The 21,029-nt window shown below is 36.7% G+C and overlaps 1 protein-coding gene across 2 annotated transcripts in view; it reads right to left on the bottom strand.

The window, feature by feature from the left end:
• ME1 (malic enzyme 1) overlaps positions 1–21,029 on the bottom strand; it is a 157,136-nt gene that overhangs the window by 70,089 nt on the left and 66,018 nt on the right. For both annotated transcript variants that reach the window (XM_010707673.3, NM_001303206.1), the window contains 2 exon segments: positions 19,576–19,737; positions 907–1,010 (listed from right to left, as the gene is read on the bottom strand). In XM_010707673.3, the coding sequence (XP_010705975.1) occupies positions 907–1,010; positions 19,576–19,737 (266 nt within the window).

The raw sequence follows: 21,029 nt of genomic DNA, 5'->3' as shown, positions 1-21,029 counted from the left end.
TTTTTTGGAGCATTATATTTTATAAGATGATAAACTGTCCCAGCATGGATTCAAAACATGTCTGGGACACAAATTGAGACTGAGGAGCTAGAAAGTATTTCCTGGTCCCACAGCTCAGTCCTGGCTTTATGATTTACTGCAGAAGTGGGGAGCATGTTCTGATAAGGATTCTGGTACTTACACTATTTAATGTACACACTGAATGCAGAATGAGAACTCGAGAACTTCAAATATTTTAATGACAAAGGAAAATGTAAGCAAATGTGTCATTTGACACAGAACGTACTATTCCATATATTCTAATAATAAATCTAACTACTTTCTGAATAGTAGAGAAGGAAACAAGAGAAAGAGCTGATTTGGAATTGGTCTATAACACAGCATTTAAAAACAAGACATTAGAAGATAGGTCCTGTGTTTGTTTGGGGTTGGGGCAGAGACTAGGGTGACTTTCTTTTCCTTTTTTCTGTTTTGTTGTTGTTATTCTTGTATTTAATAGAGAGAGATTCAGTGCAGAGTGCATGCAACCCTAAAACCCGAGGAGAAGAGAGATTTAAACATAATGGCAAGCAGCCTGCAAAAACAGCATTTTCCTAGTATGATGCTGATGCCTTACACATGAAGTTAGAACTAAACCTCAAAAAAATAGTTTGAAAAGTTAATTCACTCATATCGAGATGAGTTTTCCCACTCATGCAGCGAATTCATAAAATGACATTATTTAAGGCAAGTTACAGACAGTTTATCATCTTATAAAATATAATGCTCAAAAAAAAAAAATAATCAGAAACATAGCAACTCTGATCTCATTACTCTTTCTTCCTTACATAGCTAAGGGCATTTATTTCTTCCAAGATGAAGTTCACAATGGAATTCACCAAAGAACAGCACAAACATATCACATACCGTGAAGTCACAGCTTCCATGAATTCATCAAGAAGATCATCGTAGGCTTGACCTCTGATTCTCTTATGTCTCAGCCCAATATACAAAGGATCTTTCAGCAATGCCTGTTAAAAAAAAAATAACTATTTGAACTATTACAGGAACAAGTTACACTAGTACATTCTATATTAAAAAGGACAACAATGCAGTGTTTGAGGATTAACCCAAGCATATGAAATACATATCCATTTATCCAGCTCTATAGAAAGACTGAAAAAATGCAACAAAGAGATTAAAGAAACAGCCTTTTGTATCAAAGAAAATGGATATCCTAGTATCAAAAGAAGTATATTATTTCCAAGTGAAAAAGTGAAAGTTTAACCTAGGAAGTCAAGTTTCAAGAATATCTTTTTAGAACTTTATTTAGTTCTTTTCCCTTTTTTCCTTTATATCCTGACAGGGCTTGAATTCAAAAAAAGCTATTTTCTCTTCTTATCATGTTTCACAGATATCTCTCAGGGAATATTTAGTTCATCATTTCAACTGTGTTGATGAGCTGATATTCAGATAATGTGCTGCTTTCTAAAATTCAGTATGCCAAAACATATGCAATCTTCTCCTTCCAACTTTTTAAAACATCAGTTTAGACTACAGCATTCTCCATTTCAGTTATCCATGTCCACCAGTTGGATATGATTTCTGAATCTTTCTATGCTTAAATCTTACACTTTTTCTTCCTTGAGATTTATGATCCAGAATCTGCCCTAGAACCACAAAACACAAAACGTGTTTAATTCCATGTCTTCACTACTGGACAGCTTTGTTTCTACATTATATGTTACCAAGTTAACAAATATGTTGAAAGTGTTTTGCCATCCCCTTTGACAACTCACTCCAACTACAGCAATTCCCTCATTCAATATCTTCATTGGCTCTCACAGGATCTCAAAGAACGTATAACAACGTTCTTTGCTAGTATTTTTTTACAGATCTCTGAAAATTAGTAAGATAATTTATCTTTTGTATCTGGTGTTTAGTCCTTCCACACATGCTCAGACAGCTTGTAGAAACAATCAGTATGACTGCTGACTGATTTTTGTTGTCGTCTGAAAGCCATTTCCGAAACCAACACCACTGAATAAAACTTGAATTACGAAATTGAATTCAAATTCAGTTCACCAACTTCAATTACAAAAATATCATAAAGAAAAATATGGACAACTTCTCCTTCCAGGAGAGAGATCCCCATGTGCAGCACAAAGTAAAAAGGTTGAAGAGCTTGTTCAGCCTCCTTTATGCTAGGGATCAGAAATCTAATTTCTGTCTTTTAGGAAAACGCATGAATTCTTTTCCCAGCTCTTCAGTGTTGAACAACCAAAAAAATATTTGGGGCAAAAGCCTCAGCTGAAAACTAATAAGAAACAAACTTACCAAAGAGACAACCACCCTTGGTAGTATTAGGATATTATCAAGGGATAGTAGAATTACAGAATCACAGAATATCACAAGCTGGAAGGGACCTGCAAGGATCACTGAGTATAACTCCTGACCCCGCACAGTACCACCGAAAATTCAAACTCTATGTCTGAGAGCACTGTCCAAACACTCCTTAAACTACAGCAGATCAGTGCCTAGACTGCTGTTCTGGGCAGCCCGTTCCATGTCCACCACTGTCTGGTGCAGAACCTGTCCCTAACCTTCAGTGCCCTTCCCCTGACACAGCTCCATGCCATTCCTTGGGCCCTGTTGCTTCCACAGAGAGCGGAGCTCAGCGCTGCCCATCCACTCCAGGTCAGGAGCTGCAGGCCATCATGAAGCCTCCCCTCAGCTCCAATGATCTGGGCTGAGCAAATCCAGGGATCTCAGCTGTTCCTTGTACATCTTGTCCTCTAGATCCTTCCCCACCTTAGTAGCGGTCCTTTGGACACACTAATCATTTTATGTCCTTCTTATACTGTAGTTCCCAAATCTGCATACAGTGAAGATGCCCTTTTGTGGGGCTGCTCATCAGACACTTATATACATGTTCATAAATTTCAGTCTTCTGAGGCTGAATAGGCGTTAACTCTGCACACGTATGCAAGGAAATGAGTTTGGCATCCTGGGACAGTTTGTCTGGTGCCATGTATTGCATTGCAAGGACAGAAGCAGGCAGGCTGTCCCGCACAAGGGCAGAAGGGATGGAGCCTGCTCGGCACACATCATGCCTGGCTGCCCACAGCCCTTGCACACTGGGCTCTTTATTCATTGCCACAGATATATGCCGGAAGCCTCCACAGAATGTCCTTGGCTCAGTCTGGTTTTGTGCAGCCTCTTGCTTGGGGACAAACTGTGGTAATTTTGTAGCCTGTTACAAGATTCCTTCATGAAGCATTCTTTCCAGCCATTACAGTGTTGTTTTTTAATTAAAGTTCACTGGCACTGACAGTTCCTCAGCCGGGCAAAGCCGTCTGTGCATGTGGGAGCCAACCCTAGAATATGAGCAATGGGGTTAAGTGTTTGTGTAAGTTGAAGCTACAACTGTTAATTTCTCTTCAGGTTAAGAAATTAATAGGCTTCCTGAGCAAAAGGCAAGCAAAGGATGCAAAGATCAAACTGGCAGATAAACAACCTCATGGATGGAAAGAGCAAACTGGACTGAACTGAGCAGCCTTTTTAAAGGCAAATGAACTGAAAAATTCTAACTTGGCAGTGCAAAACAATAGAATTGTTATTTCAAACTGTATCAAATGCATAGAATATTCTTTGCTATTAATGTTTTCCCACAGAAACTATTCTTTCAACAATTGTGTTTAAGGTTGATGTCATAGAAACATTATGAACGTACCACCTTTTAAATTCTGGACTCTGACAGGAGGGCAGGTTTTAGTGTTTTTTAGTGTTTAGATGTTTTTGGGGTTACAGATGAGAAAATGTCTATTATCATTCAGTGGTATTAAAGTACCTATCTGTTCAGCAAGTCTAGAGAAAGGGTGAGCTGATGCTAGCACTTGCGTTAGCTCATCCCAAAGATGAGGTCTCCTTCTGGGGAGGAACAGAGGATAAAGCTCCTTTCTTCTTTTGCAAATGTGTTGACAAAGCTCTTGTCTTTAGGTAGGAAGAGTCCTGATCTCTTACTGGTGAGTATGTAAAAGAGGCAGTATAGTTCAAAGAAAAAGGTTACCTGATTATGAAGTTTCTTTTTGCAAAGCATTCTACACCCTCAAACCCAACTAATGTCAGTGTTACTTGCAGGATTCCGAACATCCAAAATTCAGTCAGCATTTGCAAACAAAGAATCTAATACATGTTTAAGTTCTGTGTGCTGGACTTCAAAGTAAGCCTGTTCAAAGAAAATAGGCATCATAATATAATACAAATTGAAATCTTATCCATTCTTCCTAATGCCTTAAAAACACTTTGCAGCTGTAAGCAGTTCTTACAGGGCAGAAAATCATGATTCAGCATGTTAGTGCAAATTTAAATGAACGCAGATTGATTACTGCGCAATTAATTTTGATGGAAACTGTCGGTATGCCCATAGCTTCAATGTTATTTTTGGTGATGAACTCTTTTATTGGAAAAAGTTTCACATAGAGTGAAATTTCAGGCCTGTGGAAACAAAAAAGTTGTTTGAAATGTCTGACATTTCTGGAGAACAGAAACTCCACTGTGCTCACAAGCTCTTCCCCAACCTGAGAAAGAAGAAGCTCGCAGGAAGAATTTGGACTGTTTTAACATTACAAATATTAACAGTTGAAAAGGTATCAACGGTCCTACATTTTTCTTGGTGGCTGTATGCCTCATTAAACCAATCATACTCTGAAATGTTTCTCATTTCTGGGAGGTGGCACATCTTTGTCTCAAAGCTGCTGGTGTTCTGTGCAGCTGTAGTTTCCCTTTAGTTTTATAACTGTGGTTCCAATGAATATTATTTCTCATTGTAGAAATGAAGGATTTTGATATTTTTAACGGCACTGGAGGAATTTCTGCTGTGAAACATCACTGTATACCAAATATGTTATGGCACTGAGAGGTCTGAACTCCCTTTGCTGATGTCTTTGTGAGCAGAGAGACTCAGCATCTTGCAGCTCTGGGTTCTTAACTTCCAGTTTTCCATGAAACTGTGCACCGAATTATGTATGTTCCAAAGAAATTTCCTGGTGCCAAGTTTGAGAATAGATGACATTTCCGCATGTTTTTTCTTTATTGATGAAGTATATATGTGTGCAATTTTCTGTTTCTCACCGCTTTGGCTTTTGTAGCTAAATTAGAGCCAGGTGCACAGCTCAAGCCTTGCCTGAACTTTGATGGTTTGCTGATCTCTTTACTATAATTGTGCGCAAGTAAGATGGTATAAATGACTTGCCTTTTTCTTAAAACCTCAAAGTCATTACAGTTTTAATATGCTCAGGTGGTTCTTCAAAGGACTTTTTGTTATTTTACTCAGCTAATTTTAAGTAGATCTATATGATACTCCTAATACCAGAACCTCAATTAAGCCCTTTCTCCTTGTAAACTTTTATTTTGCTTAAAGCTTGAATTCTGCCATGTTGCTAAACCTCAACTTTTTAGTAGTTTTTTTAGCCTTAAACTTAAGTGTGCCTGAAAATAAACTAGTGTCAACTTTTCCAGTATCATTACAGTATGTGTAACAAACCCACTAACCAGGAAAAGCAGACTTACTTTCACAGGAGATTAGATTTCCAAAAGAACAAAACTAAGTTTAAGCTTTGACAACAAGCTGGGGAACAAAAGGAACCCAAGTCATTGAGGAAAAGTACCTAATCATCATGTCAACTTGACACACTTGATTGTGGTATAGAACTTTCTCTCCAGTGATCTGTTTTGAAAGCCATGAAATAGCTGATAGTAAATGTTAATCTCTCAAGATGTGTGAACACTAAAAAAAAAACAACAAAAAACAACAAGCGGGGACCCAGTTTGCATGGTGTTGACCTGAATAACAGGATAATGTGCTTAAGCAGCTTATTCATTCTTCAGTGCCTTTTGGAAACAGAGAAGCTCCACAATGGATTGCCACTCACAGCTCAGAAATAACTACTGTTCTTTTCACTTGTAGAATGTTTAGTTTCTTTGTTCTTGCCCTGGGTTTCTTCATACATTGTTCCAAACAGGACTATAAAGGAACTTCGGGCTATTTCTTGTCGAACTGTAACATTTGTAAAGTAGAAGGCACTGAGCTGTAAAGGAATTTCAGGCTTTCGGTATATAGCTGGCCAAGCTTTTCATCAGCGTTGTGTCGCTGAATTAATTGTCTGGGCTTGTGAGACTTCCCAGACTGGATGTTTAAACGTGCCCCAGAAACACTGAGTTTGGCATGTTTTAAATATTCTAAGTGAATAGATGAATACATTTATATAGTTTTCTTATAACTACGCTTGTTTTAGAGCTCTGAGTTTTAGTATTGGCTATAGATTTAAAATGCTTATATATATTAAAGATTTAAAAGTAGCATAAGGAGGATAAGACCCAGTGTTTCAAGGCAGATCTTTGGCTTTTCTTTAGCCCTTTCTTTAAACCGCATGAATTTGAACACATATTTCTCTTGAACTTTTACAGAGTTACTACCCTGTTCAAACTGGATTATTGGTGTAATCAGTTATGACTCAGTTTGGATATGAAGTTTTTGAAACATCTTCATAATTTAAAACTTTAAGGGGGCGAATGTTTCTTTCTTTCTTTCTTTCTTTCTTTCTTTCTTTCTTTCTTTCTTTCCTTCTTTCCTTCTTTCCTTCTTTCCTTCTTTCCTTCTTTCATTTTGGGCACTATTTTGCAAAATGAGAATACTGTTTAATGGAAGTCTTGTGGTAATGTGTTAAAAGTGCAAATCAATTTGCCCATTAGAGTAAAAACAATTTGCCTTAAGCTGTACTGAATTGAGGAGTGTGCTGTATGCTCACAGAAGACACAGAGCAGCAGACACTTGCCAGCTGGGAAACCTGGGACAATATTATTTTGCTTGTTGTCTCTGAGTTCCCCTGTAATGCTATTAACATAGGTGCACAGTGGGGAAGGATGCTTCTGCCACTCACTGGTTCTGCTCTCCAGCCCTGCATGCTCCGTGGGATGTATGATGCAGCTCGCACAGGTTTTCCAAAATCATCATAAGATCTTAAGATTTCACACTGCTAAAAGCAGTTCATTTGCATTTCCTGTGAATTTATCTTCCAGAGAAGTAAAATTATCCTTGATATGTCAGATTTTCCCAAAGTCATTTGAAATAGGCAAATTCAAAATGGGAATGAAAAAGTCATTCCAGAAATAGTTATTGACTGCAAAATTGAAATATTTGTATAGAAATAGAAGAGCATGTGACAGCAAAAATGACTTTAGAAGGAACCTGGCATCCAGCTCTTGCCAGGTTTTCCTGCAGTGTTTAGAATAGATGCATAATTATAATTTTGATTTTGTTGCCAGAATACATAGAATAGTGTAAACACAGAGGTAAAACTATTTCAGCTGAAGAATATGCTCCCTACAAATTAGTACTACATAGAAAGAAACGGATACAAATAATTACAACTTAATTATTTTATTTTAACTTTCATGTATTCTCTAGTTCAATCAGTTAACTAACTGCTTATATTCTGAAAATCTATCAATAATGTTTTTCAAGTAGATTGTTTTGAAATGATGATGTATTTAGCAGCATTCTAATGTAAGTTCTTTGACTTTCCAATGAAATGAAAAGTTAAGAGACAAACATCTTTGTCTGTAGACCAGTACAGTAACTTACATTAGCAGTTTTGGGTGCCACAGTATAAGGACATATAAAACAATTAGAGAGCATCCAAAGGGGAACTATGAAGACTATGAAGACTGTTAGCTGCATGTAACATTTCAATGCATTTTCCTGGTTATGTTACTCATCTAAAAACATCTTTCAGTTCCTCAGCTTAACAAAGAGCTTTATAAATGAAATAGATGAAAAAACAAACAAATATGATCTTTCACGCAACAGGATAAAGTCAAGAGTAGCTGAAGGAAGACCCAACCTTGAGAAGCTCTTAGAGGGAGTTGCTAGTTGGGGATACCCATAGAAAATTAAATACTGGACAATTCTGATGGGCCAAGAAATGCAGAGCTCAGAAAACAGTCTGCTCCTTTCCCTACAAATTTTTTTCACGTCTTTAGAAACAATATATTATTCCTCATCTAATACTGCCTTCTGACTCATTCTCTTAGGAGGTCACAAATGATTTTTTCACAAGGACAGCTTTACCACAATATCCAAGGGTAGACACTGATGCACTAAATCAGGCTAGTACTGCATCAGTGACATGCTGCCACAACCACATCTAGCTGTGTCGGTGTGCATTTTAGGATACACAAAAATAAAAACACCAAGATAAGCATACTGCATTATGTTTAACAGTCTCAGAGAACTCACTTAATGTTAACATCTGACTGAAGGGATAGGGAAGATGCCAACACCACAAATGCCTGTAATTTGAGTTGGAATTTGGAAGACGCTCAGAACCATGGTTGCAGAGCAATGTTTCATCAAATGCAATTTAAGGATGCATAACTCTTTTATACAGTAAAACTGAAAACAAATGGTTGTCTGCATGCCAGTGGCACTTCGTGAAAATCTTAATCTTATTTGCCTATTGAGAAAACAATAGTCCTGAAGAATCTGACATTGTTTAGGACTTTAGCAGATTGCACTGCACATAGTAATTAATATTTTAGAATAGAGACAATAATCAGAAGGCAAGGAAGTGGAGTAAATCTTACATTTAACGCATGTAATTATCAGAAGACATGAAAAGAAATTTCCAAAATCCCTGACATCTACTTTTTATAAAAGATTTTACCGAATCTCAGGAAAAGCTCAGACTAATAATTAAGCTCTGAGTACACCTGACTGTAAGTAGCCCCCAAATGTCTAGCTACTATCATTCCTTCTTCAAGAGCTTCAGCACTTAAATAGCTAAAATCTCAATCTTCATGTGCTGTCCCACATCACAAAACATTTAACAATGCCCTCCATATTTTAGAATACGCCTGACTGAGAAGGGAAACAAGTTACAGAAATAGATAATCAAAACCAAACATTATTATCTTAGTGCTCTTAAACATAAAAAGGAAAATACAAATCTCCAACTTAAAATGCTGAAAGAAAGTTATGTTGTGTGTGCTTACAATAAATTACAGAAGATGATCAAACAGCAGTTACAGAATATGATCTAAAGAGGATATAATAGCATCCACAGAAACCTAAAACCAATTCTGGCCTCAGTGAAAATTTTTCTAGAAATTTTTCTTTTTTTTTTTTTCAACTCACAATTTAATAACAGACAAATTGTGTCTTGAGTTCACTACACAGCAAAATGAAGAGAATTTTAACATATGCACTGTTTATAAAACTGAAAATCTTACTTCATTTTATCAATATGTCTTGCTTCTGATCAACAGTTTTGATATTTTGTGATGATTTTTGTTTTTTTTTCAGATGTAACTATAAATCTTTGTCACTTGCTGTGTCCTCTTATTCTCAACTCCGTTAAACTTGTATCTATTTATTTCATTTACTTCCATAAATTACTCCCTCGTGGACATTCACAGAATATCCTTGACCCTGGCATTCCTGTCTCCAGTGCTGACACAGCCATGATCTTTACTGGAACCAAATATATTGAGTCTCTTCTTACATAAAAAGGTAACACCAACAATGACCCTTTGATGAACTGGAAATTACTAACCAAGTCTAATGATATTCTTTTGATGCTCACATCTCAGCTTTTGATTATGCCTGATTTCCTAACAACAGGAAAAAAATAAGGCAGGAGTAGCTCTGTGCACAATGTAGACCTTTTAGAGCAAGGCCCAAGGTTTTAGGATCAGCCTCACCATCAACCCATGATGTTTTGTCTCAGAAACTAGGTCTATTTCTGTGGTAACAGAGATGATGCATCTTATCTCACAGTTTGTTATAATAACTATATTTATGGCTCATCCCCACTCTCGTCTTCTCCACTGATTGTCAAAGTGCTGAAGAAGCAGGTAGCTAGTTTCAGAAAGAACAGAAGCCAACTAAAAGAAATAGTATCTGTTGCTGTTTTCTGAGTGTTAAGAATTGGAAATATTTGATGTATTTTGAAATAAGGTCTGTCATCAGTTTGGTCTATGGATATTCATGCATACTATCCAAAATAAGCATTTCCAGATATTCATTTCTACCCTCTTTTATAAATCCTGTTTTACTGAAACGTGGAATGAAAAGACATGAAATGAACTGATGTAACTGCTGGTAATACCAGTATACATCTCATACTTTTTAATATGAGCTGAAACTGAGACATAAATCTAGTGCCTGCATTAACGCTCTTTCTGCTAATGCCGTTTCCTCCTCTGCTTCTTCTTGGGTCCATAAAATCATTGCAGATACACTCTTTGGTAAATGCAGCAATCTGAAACCCCATCTGGCTCTCTCAGATTTTCCATGGTCTAATAAAATAGATTATTTCACAGAAGAAATATTCATAAACAACGTATTTCATAAAAACAACAGTCTAGAGAAAAGAATGCCACACTCTCCTAGCCAAAATGGCAAAGTTTGGAGGATGACAACTAAACAAAAATGAGAGATAATTGTCGAGGTCTTCTCACACATTAAGCAGTAGAATGGCATTTCTCAATGATAGAAAGAGTTTGTTATTAAAAAAAAAAGTTGATGTGTTCAAAAACAAGTTTAATCTTTTTAGAAGTTTGAGCGATGTGGAAAAAGCATGTAGCAGAGAGGAAAGTGAAGGGCAAACCAGGTATGAAATTATCTTATTTAAATTAAGAATCTATGTTGGATATTTCAACATCTAATCTAGTCTAAGCTCTTTTAGTAGCCATTGAACAAAAATAGATACCATTCATTAGACCAGTTTGAGGCAGATCCTCTACAAGAAATGTCTACATCTCTTCATGAAATTAGCCTCAGATGATTAACCTGGGTTCAGATGACTTTCAAGGTACTTTTATCTTGCCCAGTCATTTGGAGCTTACTGAGTTCAGGAATGCTGGGTTACATTCTCAAGATTAATTATTCAAATATGAGATTATATGTGTCTATTCTGTTGAATCTCAAGTATTAAAAAGATAATAGAGGATAGACAAAAATATTGCTATCTATGTAGGTACACTAGGAAGGCCTTATTTTTGGTCTAGGACTCAAGCAATATGAGAAAGCAGATGGTTACAAGGAGATTACAAGCACTGATCTCCAGTGTTTTATGGAAATCTAAGTACAATACAGTTTAAGTAGAGGAAAATACAGTGATAGTAAAGCTAAGTTCCGCTCTGAAATATATAATAATATTTTATACAACATTATTAATGCTAAAAATATTAAAAAGGTAAAATTAACTTGAAATTCTCCTTTAATTTAACTGTGCAAGAACACTGCAGTGAGTATTATAGATTGCAGTAAATTTGTACAATGGCAAAAGCAAATCCAGATGAAGAAAATTAGAATTTTACATTGTTGTATTTTTGTTTGTTTTAATTGTGTGATTAGTTCACTGGTTTGACAAAGGGCTGTATGTATTTATATTCTGAATGAAAGTTTAGAGGCAAGTATTTTTCATTTCTGTATTAGAACAAAAGGAGACATGCATTATAACAGAAATAATGTAAACACAATGTCTTTCTACTCTTTAAAGAAAGAAGTTCATTACAAGTGAATATACTAGCAATCAAAATGTGGTTAGTGTAGATAATATATAACTGAGTCTGAAAAATATTTAAATTGAGTAAATGTTTAAAAGAAAAGCCCACTTATACTGGAATTTTATTGATAAATCTACTGATAATCACAGCTACTGAGCTGAGCCTAACAAAATATAAGAAAAGCCTCTAAGTGAAAACACAGGCGATGATGTAATACATTCCTCTGGAATGCCATGGTAAAGATAGCATATGATCTACATTTGCAAATAAGTCAAAAGAGTTAACAGCTCTAAATATCATGAATAAATGCTGTTCCCCGTTGTGCACAATTATTTCATAAAAGGGGTAGGCAATGCATTCATGCTCAGCACTCCCTTAGGAAGCACAAGCCATTTATATACAGCCTTCTACAGACTGAAGAATCAGGTTTAATACAACCAAGGAATTACATGATCATTTAGAAATAATACTAATTAGGAGGAAAAAAACCAACAACAACAAATTACAGAGTACTGTACCTCCAATTGCATGAGTAAAAACCTCTACAAATTCTCCTCTAGTTCTGATAAAATTTAAGAATTTAGCTCAGTATTTCCTCTGGTGTAGACTTGCCTTGTCAAGCCACTGATTTGGATATACCATGCACCATTGGATCACTTACATAACCTTTACTTTTCCATTTATTTCAAGTTTTGGTTAAAGTAAGCTTATTTAATATCATTTCTTATCTATTTCCTAAAGCTTTGATTTCATTTCCTCTTCTGTTTTATTGTTTTCTATGTGCTTTTCTGACAATCCAACTTCACTTTATCAAAAGTCTCAAAGTCTGAGAAATAGGGAGCTATAAACTGAGAGAACAGGCTAATGTAAAATAATACTTTGAGAGAGAAGGAGCAAGATACTGCATAGTCAAAAGACTGAGGTCTGCATGTCTCAACAACAAATTAGCAGCATACAGCAGAAGCATTCAAATGGTAAATCTCAACTTATTATTACACTTAGAAATTCCCAAAACTTCTCAATTAGAGGCAAAAGAACTTTTGATATTTTCAAGTTGTGAATGTTTCTAACTGCATTGCAAGAACTGTTCAGTAAAAGACCCCTTAAAAGCAAGAGAAGGAAAGCTCTCCAAAAAGTGCCAAAAACGATCAGCTGTCAGATGTGTGAGCAGCTCAGGAAAATTGTAGAAAGGCCTCTGCAATGAGGGGCAAATGGTGGTTGTCATAAATTACATCCTCTTCCCAACTCCTTCATATTTGCAAGTATAATATGGTTGTTAGCTCAGTTTCAGGTATTTCTGATTTTTTTGTTTTGGTTTGGTTTGGTTTGTTTTTTTTTAATGAAGCATGTTTAGGAGAGATGGCCAATTTGTTTTAGAAGTGAAATTTTAAGGAGAACGACATAGAGACAATTATTCTGCTCTGAAGCAAACACACTCCATACATTATTGTTCTGTTCCATTCTAGCTTCATAATCGTATCAGTGCGAAAAAAACCTTATCAATTCTCAGTAAAATCATGGCTTGAAGTACAATTTTAGGTATATCCCTTTCTGCATTTTTGGGAAATGCCAGACATACTCAGATTCAGACTTTCCATTTTCTCCATACTATAGACTGTAAAATCTAGACTCGATATCGTCTTACTCGTTCTTTTTTTACTCCTTCCTTTCAGTCTTTAGAAGGTTATTAATTATACTCTGTATCTTTTCTACTGTACCAAAGCCCCTAATTTTAGAAGAAACATGAAAAATAGATTGCACTTGTCCACACCCTTCTCTAACGCAGACTCAGTCCACTCCAAATAACTGAATAAATTTAAAAGAAGGCTACTAATTCCTGAAAATTAAAAAATATTGGTTTGGGATTTTTTTCTTCAGCACCATGGGCTGGATGGAATTGTAATTCAGAACTGACTTGACTTTTCAGTATTTTTGAGCAGTGAAAACAAAAAATGATTCATGACGGTCTGTATGAAAAGTAATACCCTACTGCAATATTTTCTTGCCAACTGGAAGGGAGAAGTAGGAGTAAAAAAGGAATATTCATGAATTTTCATGTTTGTTCAAGTGCTGGCAAGCGGAAGAATCTTGTAGTAAGCTTTAAGGGGAAAAAATCTACTTGTAAAACAGCACCAAATTTGTGAAAGAGGGTGCAAAGAGCAAGAAACATCCCTGATAAGGTCTAAACTCCTGAAAAGGTTACTGCAACCATCTCCTATCAGAATGGCAGGAGCAGGAAATATGCTGCCTGAAGATTTACTCCATCAATAGTTTTAGAGATTGTAATGTCTGGAGATTAGCATGATTAGGCCACAGCATAATCTTTGAGTACCTAGTCTGGACTCACTGCTCTGTGGAACATGGGAAAGGGACCATCTACCTCAGTAAGATGGGTTAAACTGATCAATCATATCTAACATAGCTACATGAAAAGCTGTATATCTAGAAATCTACTGTCTGCACCCTACACGGATCATGTGCATACCAGAAATGCTCAAAACTGTTAGTGAACACACCTACAGAACATAACCTAGAAAACAGGGCCCCAGCTACAAAGATAACTCCTTGCTCCTGTCTATATAAAGATTTCTATTTGTGGAATTCAGAAAGTTCCATTATAATTTATTCATTTATTTCATTTAGTCATTATTATTGAGTACACTATCACAGCTGGCTCTAGTTCTAAGAGTCAGAATCCAAGAGCAAGGCAAAAGGAATATGACCTCTTTAAATTCAGAGACCATAACAATTTTATAATGCATTAACTATGCAAACTTCAGTGTAGAAATGCAACTCATCTACATATGAATGATAATTGTGACTATGTTTTATTCAGAAATCCCTACATGCACCCAAACGTGCATGATTTTTTTTTATAAGTTTGCACCTTTAGTTTGATTAGTGCCATGGTTTTATGGTTTTTCATCATTATTCCACATCATAACATCACACAATTTTCCCCATCTAGGCCCATCTCCCTGCAATTTCCTTTCTTCCAACCCCCTTTCCTAGGGCATGGATCTATGGATCCCTTCATCCACTTGTCACAGGGAGCAGGCCGAACCTGTGACAATTAGAAACTGCACTTTTCTGCTACAGTGAGCTTACTTCTATCCAAGTTTCTATTTTGACTGGAATAGAAATAATAGAAGCAGGTTTGTCTCTATGTTTTATCAGCAGCTTCCTTATTCACATTCATAGCATGATATTTTGGAATAATGTAAAAGTTGAAGATTGGTACAAGTTCTTATGACATGTGGAAGTAATTTGGGGAAATGCAGAAAGCTAACTACAGTACCAAGTTGAAGAACTGAGCTTGAATTTGTACCTCAGTTTTTCTGGATTCAGTCTTCCACCATGGATGCCGGTCATTCCTCCAGAAATATCTGAACTGCCAGCCCAGTAATGCTTATTGACCTATTTAGGGCAACTGTCAGAGCTGTCACATTCCTGCATTTAAATACTTGCAGTAAGTTAAGGAAAAAATATTCCAATGTATGCATGAGAGAAATAGCTTCAAATAGCAACCCAATTTCTTACAGTTCTGTGGTGTGGCAGATGAAGGAGCAGGAGCTGTTCTAGCAACTGCCTTGCACATTTCTCTCTTTTGTGCACTGTTCAGTACTTACATGACTGTGTTTGTCAGTTATATGAATAAAGGAACAGCATCAGATACACGTTTGCAAAAATTGTACTGACAGTCATGGTTCATCTGTATGTAGTTAGATGCCAATAATGGCATGTGTATATATCTGACCAGTGTTCTAACTAACTGTGCCTATCCAGAGCAAAACAAAGTTTCTTCGTCCAGCTTCCTTAAAACCATCCTGGATGCAGCCAGAATCATCCAGGTTGGAAAAGGCCTTCAGAGTCATCAACTCAACTGTCAACCTGACACTCCTGAGACTGCTGAGCAATCCTGAGATGGCTCCAGGACACCAAGAGGCTTCAACACCAAATGTTTTGACCTCTCTGTTCTATGGGAAAGTACAATTTAAAAAAAAAATTGAATGTTTTCTTACTAAACTGAAAGATATGGTAAATGGCTTATGTTTAAATGCTAACATACAATGAATCCTTCCACAGCTTCCACAACTGTCCATTCCCAGTACAGAATCTATCTTGTGAGCATATTTTTTTTTTTAACCAACAGACATGCTTACTGTTTATTACTTATTTTTTTGAGTTTACTAGCAGTTTTAAGTAGTAAACAAACATCATTTGTATTTTAATGTCTAAATGTTTTTCCTTGACTCTGCTTGATTATTTCCTTCACCCTTAAAACATCCCACTTACAGCAGAGAAAATATTTCAGGGAAGTCTCCAGTAAGTTGTAGTTGCTGTACTGTGACAACTATTTATTATTCTTCTGCAAGCAGATCCTTTAACCATTAGAAGGCAATTAATATATGCCTCTCTAATGTTTGATGAATGCTCAGAATCCAGAAACCACATGACCTCAGCATTCCCAACAACACTTTGATATCAGTACAGAGACTGGTATATGAGTATGCTTAACCTGGATTGAAAATCCCAACTGAGAAACACCATTTTCACCTCCTACAAATATGATTACTGAATAAGACACAACTTGCACTGAAATTTTCATGGTAAATAATTAACAGTATCCCATGTAATGCCTTAAAATATTTGTATTAAAATGTTCTAAGAGTGATTGCTTGCCTCCAATTTGTCAATGACTTAAAACTATGCATACTAGTTTTGGCAGTAGTCAACACTACCCCGCTTAGACTCTCAGTCCTGTGGTGATTACACAGAGAAATTTACTATTTCAGTCATGCAAGTCTTTCTACTAGATATTTTTTTTTACTTCTAAGAAAGCATTTTCCTTTTGTCTTACTAACTGGACAACTGTATAAAAATGCTGCATTTTCTTTTCATTTCCTCATTTTATGAGTAGCAGGATAACACCAAAACTAAAAATGCCTCTGCTAAAACTAGCAGTAACAAAACATTCAATAATCATTAGAATGGACTGAGTTCCTATATACACTATTTTGTGTCCTGTATGTAAAAAACAAAATAAAACAATGCAGGATGCAAATTTGTAAGTTTTTCTTGCAATCTGCTTTAAAGTGAGATTTAATCTTTCTGGAGAATTTACAGGTTCTGCACAACAGGTTAAAGTTGCCAAAAATACATATTTTTAAACATTTTAAAGCATTAAGGCCCCCACAGAAAGGGAGAAGGAACTAATCTAAATGGAAAACATCTGCACATTTTGAAAAACATGTTCAGCATAATTATTATTTATATATGCCCAAGTTATTAGTCTGAGTTCCATTGCATCTGATAATGAAAAATTCTGGCTTGAGTAAGAAAATACAGCATAAAAACACTGCTATTTGTTAGAGAGGTTTAGATTTTAAGACAAGTAATATAAGTGCCATTTCACAGCAGCTTGACAATTACAATTAGCATAGCCCTGAAGTGGCTCAACACCTGGCCAGACAAACACCAGCATTAAAGAGAGAACAGGAGCTATGGGGCAGAGAAGGGGGGGTGATAGGGAAGAAACTAACGGAGCTGGTGTCCCTGGACTCCTGACATGACTGAAGTAGCAAGAGGCAAGATGCAAGCTCCAAATGCACAATGAATAGAATCAGTCCCATGTAGTCTCTTCAGTCAAGTGGCAAATTCTGGGATCTCATTCCCAGTTACAGCTCAAAGGTAAATGCTTAAAAATCTGAGCAGTCCCAACTGGGAAAAAAAACATCTACTCTTTGAAGTGCAGTCTAGCACAACCCCAAAAGAGCCTTTAGTCAGTAACCCAACCATGACTCAGAAACTTAATTTCTCACACGCTGTTGACTTCTCCTCACCATTGCAAAAACTCAGATGAGCATGAACAGTGCTGAATTGTAGGCTAGTATTATTTCTTGCAACCACTATAACTATGAGGAAAAAAACAACAATCAAATACAAAACCTCTTTATTCAGCCATCCATTCACTGAAGATTAGTTTAAGGCCTCTTTCAGCAGTAAATTTAATTGAGGCTTTTAGATGACTGGGCAGTCCTCCTAATAAGAGGTGCCAGAGCATCAACAAACACCAGCTCATGAAGTTTGTTTGCATCTTGTAACACTTAAGGTTGACCACCTTTTCAGAAACCTTGACCTCATTGTTTAGCCACAAGAAGAGTGTTATAAAAGTTGAACTACTAGTACACGTACACTTTTTTTGGTACTTGTAGAGTTACATACACAGACACATACTTGCAGTGAGGTTGCTCTGAAAGTAACACCTCCTATTTTTTTAATTTTGGTCCACAATATCAGAAGCGGATGTTGGTGGTATGGCAGTAGAGGTTGAATCTTCCCGTCAAGATTTCACTACATGTTATTGCTGTGTGACAAATGGCAGCAGAGGGGCAGTCTGACAAAACAATGTCTGACATTGCACATGAAGCAAAGGTGTGTCATTGAATTCCTCCATATGAAAAGAAAATGGCATCCACTGATATTTGTCAACACTTGCTGGTCATTTATGGAGTCCAAATAGTGTATGTGAGCACAGTTAGACAGTCAATGACATGTTTCTGCAGCAGTCAAAGTGACAGTGGTGCCTTCCAATTGGGCAGATTTTTATGAGAACAGCATGCAGGCTCATGTTCATCGCTGGTGAAAATGCACAGTTAATGATGGTGACTGTGTTGAAAAACGGTGTTTTGTAGCTGATACTTTGCTCTAACAAATAGTGCTACTGTGCTCTTTGTATCTGTTGTAGTGTCCTTGAAAATAAATAGGAGGCAATACTTCTGGCATGATCTACATGTGTTTAATACATTTCAAGACAATAATATCCCATGAAAAATTAAAAATGATAATAAAATTTGACATAAAAGAAAAATGGAAAGAATATTGCAGTATCAGAAGTAGCGGATGAAATTTGCTGCTTAGAAATACTTAATCATAGATTAAATGACTGTCTCACCTACTCAAACCAGGAATAAAAATATTTTATAGCTAATAAGATTTTTATGTGACTTGATATGATTGTGCCCTACAGTGATCAGATGCATTTTACAAGTTAATCTGTTCACTTTCAGGAGACGATTTTGGGGAAACAGAGGATAGCAGACTATTCCTAATTTTAGTAATGCTTTCATGATGTACTCTTTCTAAACTATCCCAGTGTGGAAGGGGCAGAGATGAAGCTGAGGTTTCACACACCCAGCCTAGCAATCTAGAAATCTCTGCTAAATTCACTGGTACAAGAACGCTTTATTTATCTTCAATACAATAAATACGTTTATCATTCACAAAGTTTAATGCTTGCATCAGTCACAGTGTAACTTCTTCTAAAGCATAATGATATTGCTGATGATATTTGATATCATTAAGAGATACCAAATTCAAATATTCTTTCAGCTAAAAAAAGGGAACAAGAGAGGCCAAGTAATTAGTAATCCCGGGCGCTCTGGAAATAACAAAACCAATTTTCTGTAACTAGCTGTTTTTAAATCTCTCTACTTCATACAGATGGGAAGCCAAGTCAAGGAAGGCAAGGTCTTTGAAGCATGAGGACCTCACTTTGGGAAAACTCGTAGCACTACAGAGATTTCTATAGCTGAAGTTAATATACAACCAAAGTACACAGAAGTGCGCTCAGAACACATATAAGGCTGTAGCTTCAAGCTGTTCCCTCAGAATGAACTCACATTTGAAATCATTGCAGAGGAATTCTGCAGCAAAAGTAGAGCAAGAATGCCGCTTTTTATCATAGTTTTAACTCTAACATCCTCGCCTTCTTGAGATGTAATTTGCTGTACAACTTTCTGACACAGTGTGCACAGTACATTTTTACAGTCAGTATCTTCCTTACATACTCAAGCCTTATTAAACAATGAATACTGTGCATTAGGATGAGACTTTTTCCATATTTCTTTTTAGCTTCCACTTAATTGTAAACCATATCATAATAGAGAAAGACAAATTTTTATGGTTCAAGTTTTAAACAGTTCCCTTAAAACTGGTAACGCTGCATCTCAGAAAACTACTTACTTCATTATCTGTTCCCACATCCAACATCACAGGTAGGCACTCAAAAGGTTTCACACCTCCACATGCTGTATAAAGTGCCAGTTTACCAACTGGGATGCCCATTCCATAACAGCCAAGGTCTCCAAGACCAAGAATACGTTCTCCATCTGTCACTACAATAGCCTGGAGAAAGAAGAAAAAGCACTTTAAAAATCAGTTCTTTTTCAGATCATTTTTGTACATACAAATTATTTTGTAATCATATCAGTGTTCTTCAAATTTTCATTTAAAAACAGGTACAACTGATACAAATAAAACAATAACAAAACAAAAGTCATGAAATCATAGATGCATGGGATCATTAAGGTTAGAAAAGACCACTGAGATCACCAAGTCCAACTGTCAACCCATCACCACCGTGCCCCTCAGTGCCACATCTACACATTTCTTGAACACCTCCAGGGATGGCAATTCAACCACCTCCCTGGGCAGCCTGTGCCCCTGCCTCATCATTCCTTTGGAGAAGAAACTTTTCCTAATATTCAATCTGAATCTCCCATGGCACAACTTAAGGCTATCATCTCTCATCTTATCACTAGTTACCTAGGAGAAGAGGCAGACCCTCGCCTTGCTATGACCTCCTTTCAGGTAGCTGTAGAGAGTGATAAGGTCTCCCCTGAGCCTTCTCTTCTCCAGACTCAACAATTCCAGTTCCCTCAGATATTCCCTTTGAGACTTGTGCTCCAGACCCCTCACAGCTTTGCTGCCCCTCTTTGGACGCTCTCCAGGGCCTCAATGTCTGTCACGTAGTGAGGAGCCCCAAACTGACCACAGTACTCGAGGTGCGGCCTCATCTGTGCCAAGTACAGATGATCACCTCTCTGCTTCTGCTGGCAATGCTATTTCTGATACAGCCAGGATGCAACTGGCCTTCTTAGCTATCTGGGCACACTAATGGCTTGTATTCAGCCAGCTGCCAGCTAACACCCCCAGCTTCTTTTCCTCTGCTTATTTGTATTTGTGAAATGGTTTATTGTATATCACCATGCTTTTGTTGCACTATTTTAGATTTTTACTCCATCATAAATGGGACTTGCATGTAAAACTTTTCAGAATACACTAGAAACGTATTTCATATTACATTACAAGGAAACTGGCATTGCTCCCTATGACATTTTTCTGTCAACAACATCAAAACAGAGTAGGAAGTGAAGTTATCCACAAAAAGAAGATCCTCAGACTCCTGGGTTTTGTCATCACTGTTTCCAGGAGAACCAGAGCCAACCACTCCTGCTGACTTTTCACAGGGCTGTCTACAGTCATCTAGTTCTTACCCTTTGAATGTGTATTTGTTTTTCTCTTGAGCAAATAATATGCTCTATCATATTTATACGTACGAGATTGTATTTCCAGTGATAGAAATAGAGAAACTCAGTAAAACCCACAAAGTTACATGCACTAATAAGGAAGATTTT

The sequence above is a fragment of the Meleagris gallopavo genome, chromosome 2, assembly GCF_000146605.3.
Source record: "Meleagris gallopavo isolate NT-WF06-2002-E0010 breed Aviagen turkey brand Nicholas breeding stock chromosome 2, Turkey_5.1, whole genome shotgun sequence".
Taxonomy (NCBI): Eukaryota; Metazoa; Chordata; class Aves; order Galliformes; family Phasianidae; genus Meleagris; species Meleagris gallopavo.
This window is presented reverse-complemented; position numbering and strand designations above follow the sequence as displayed.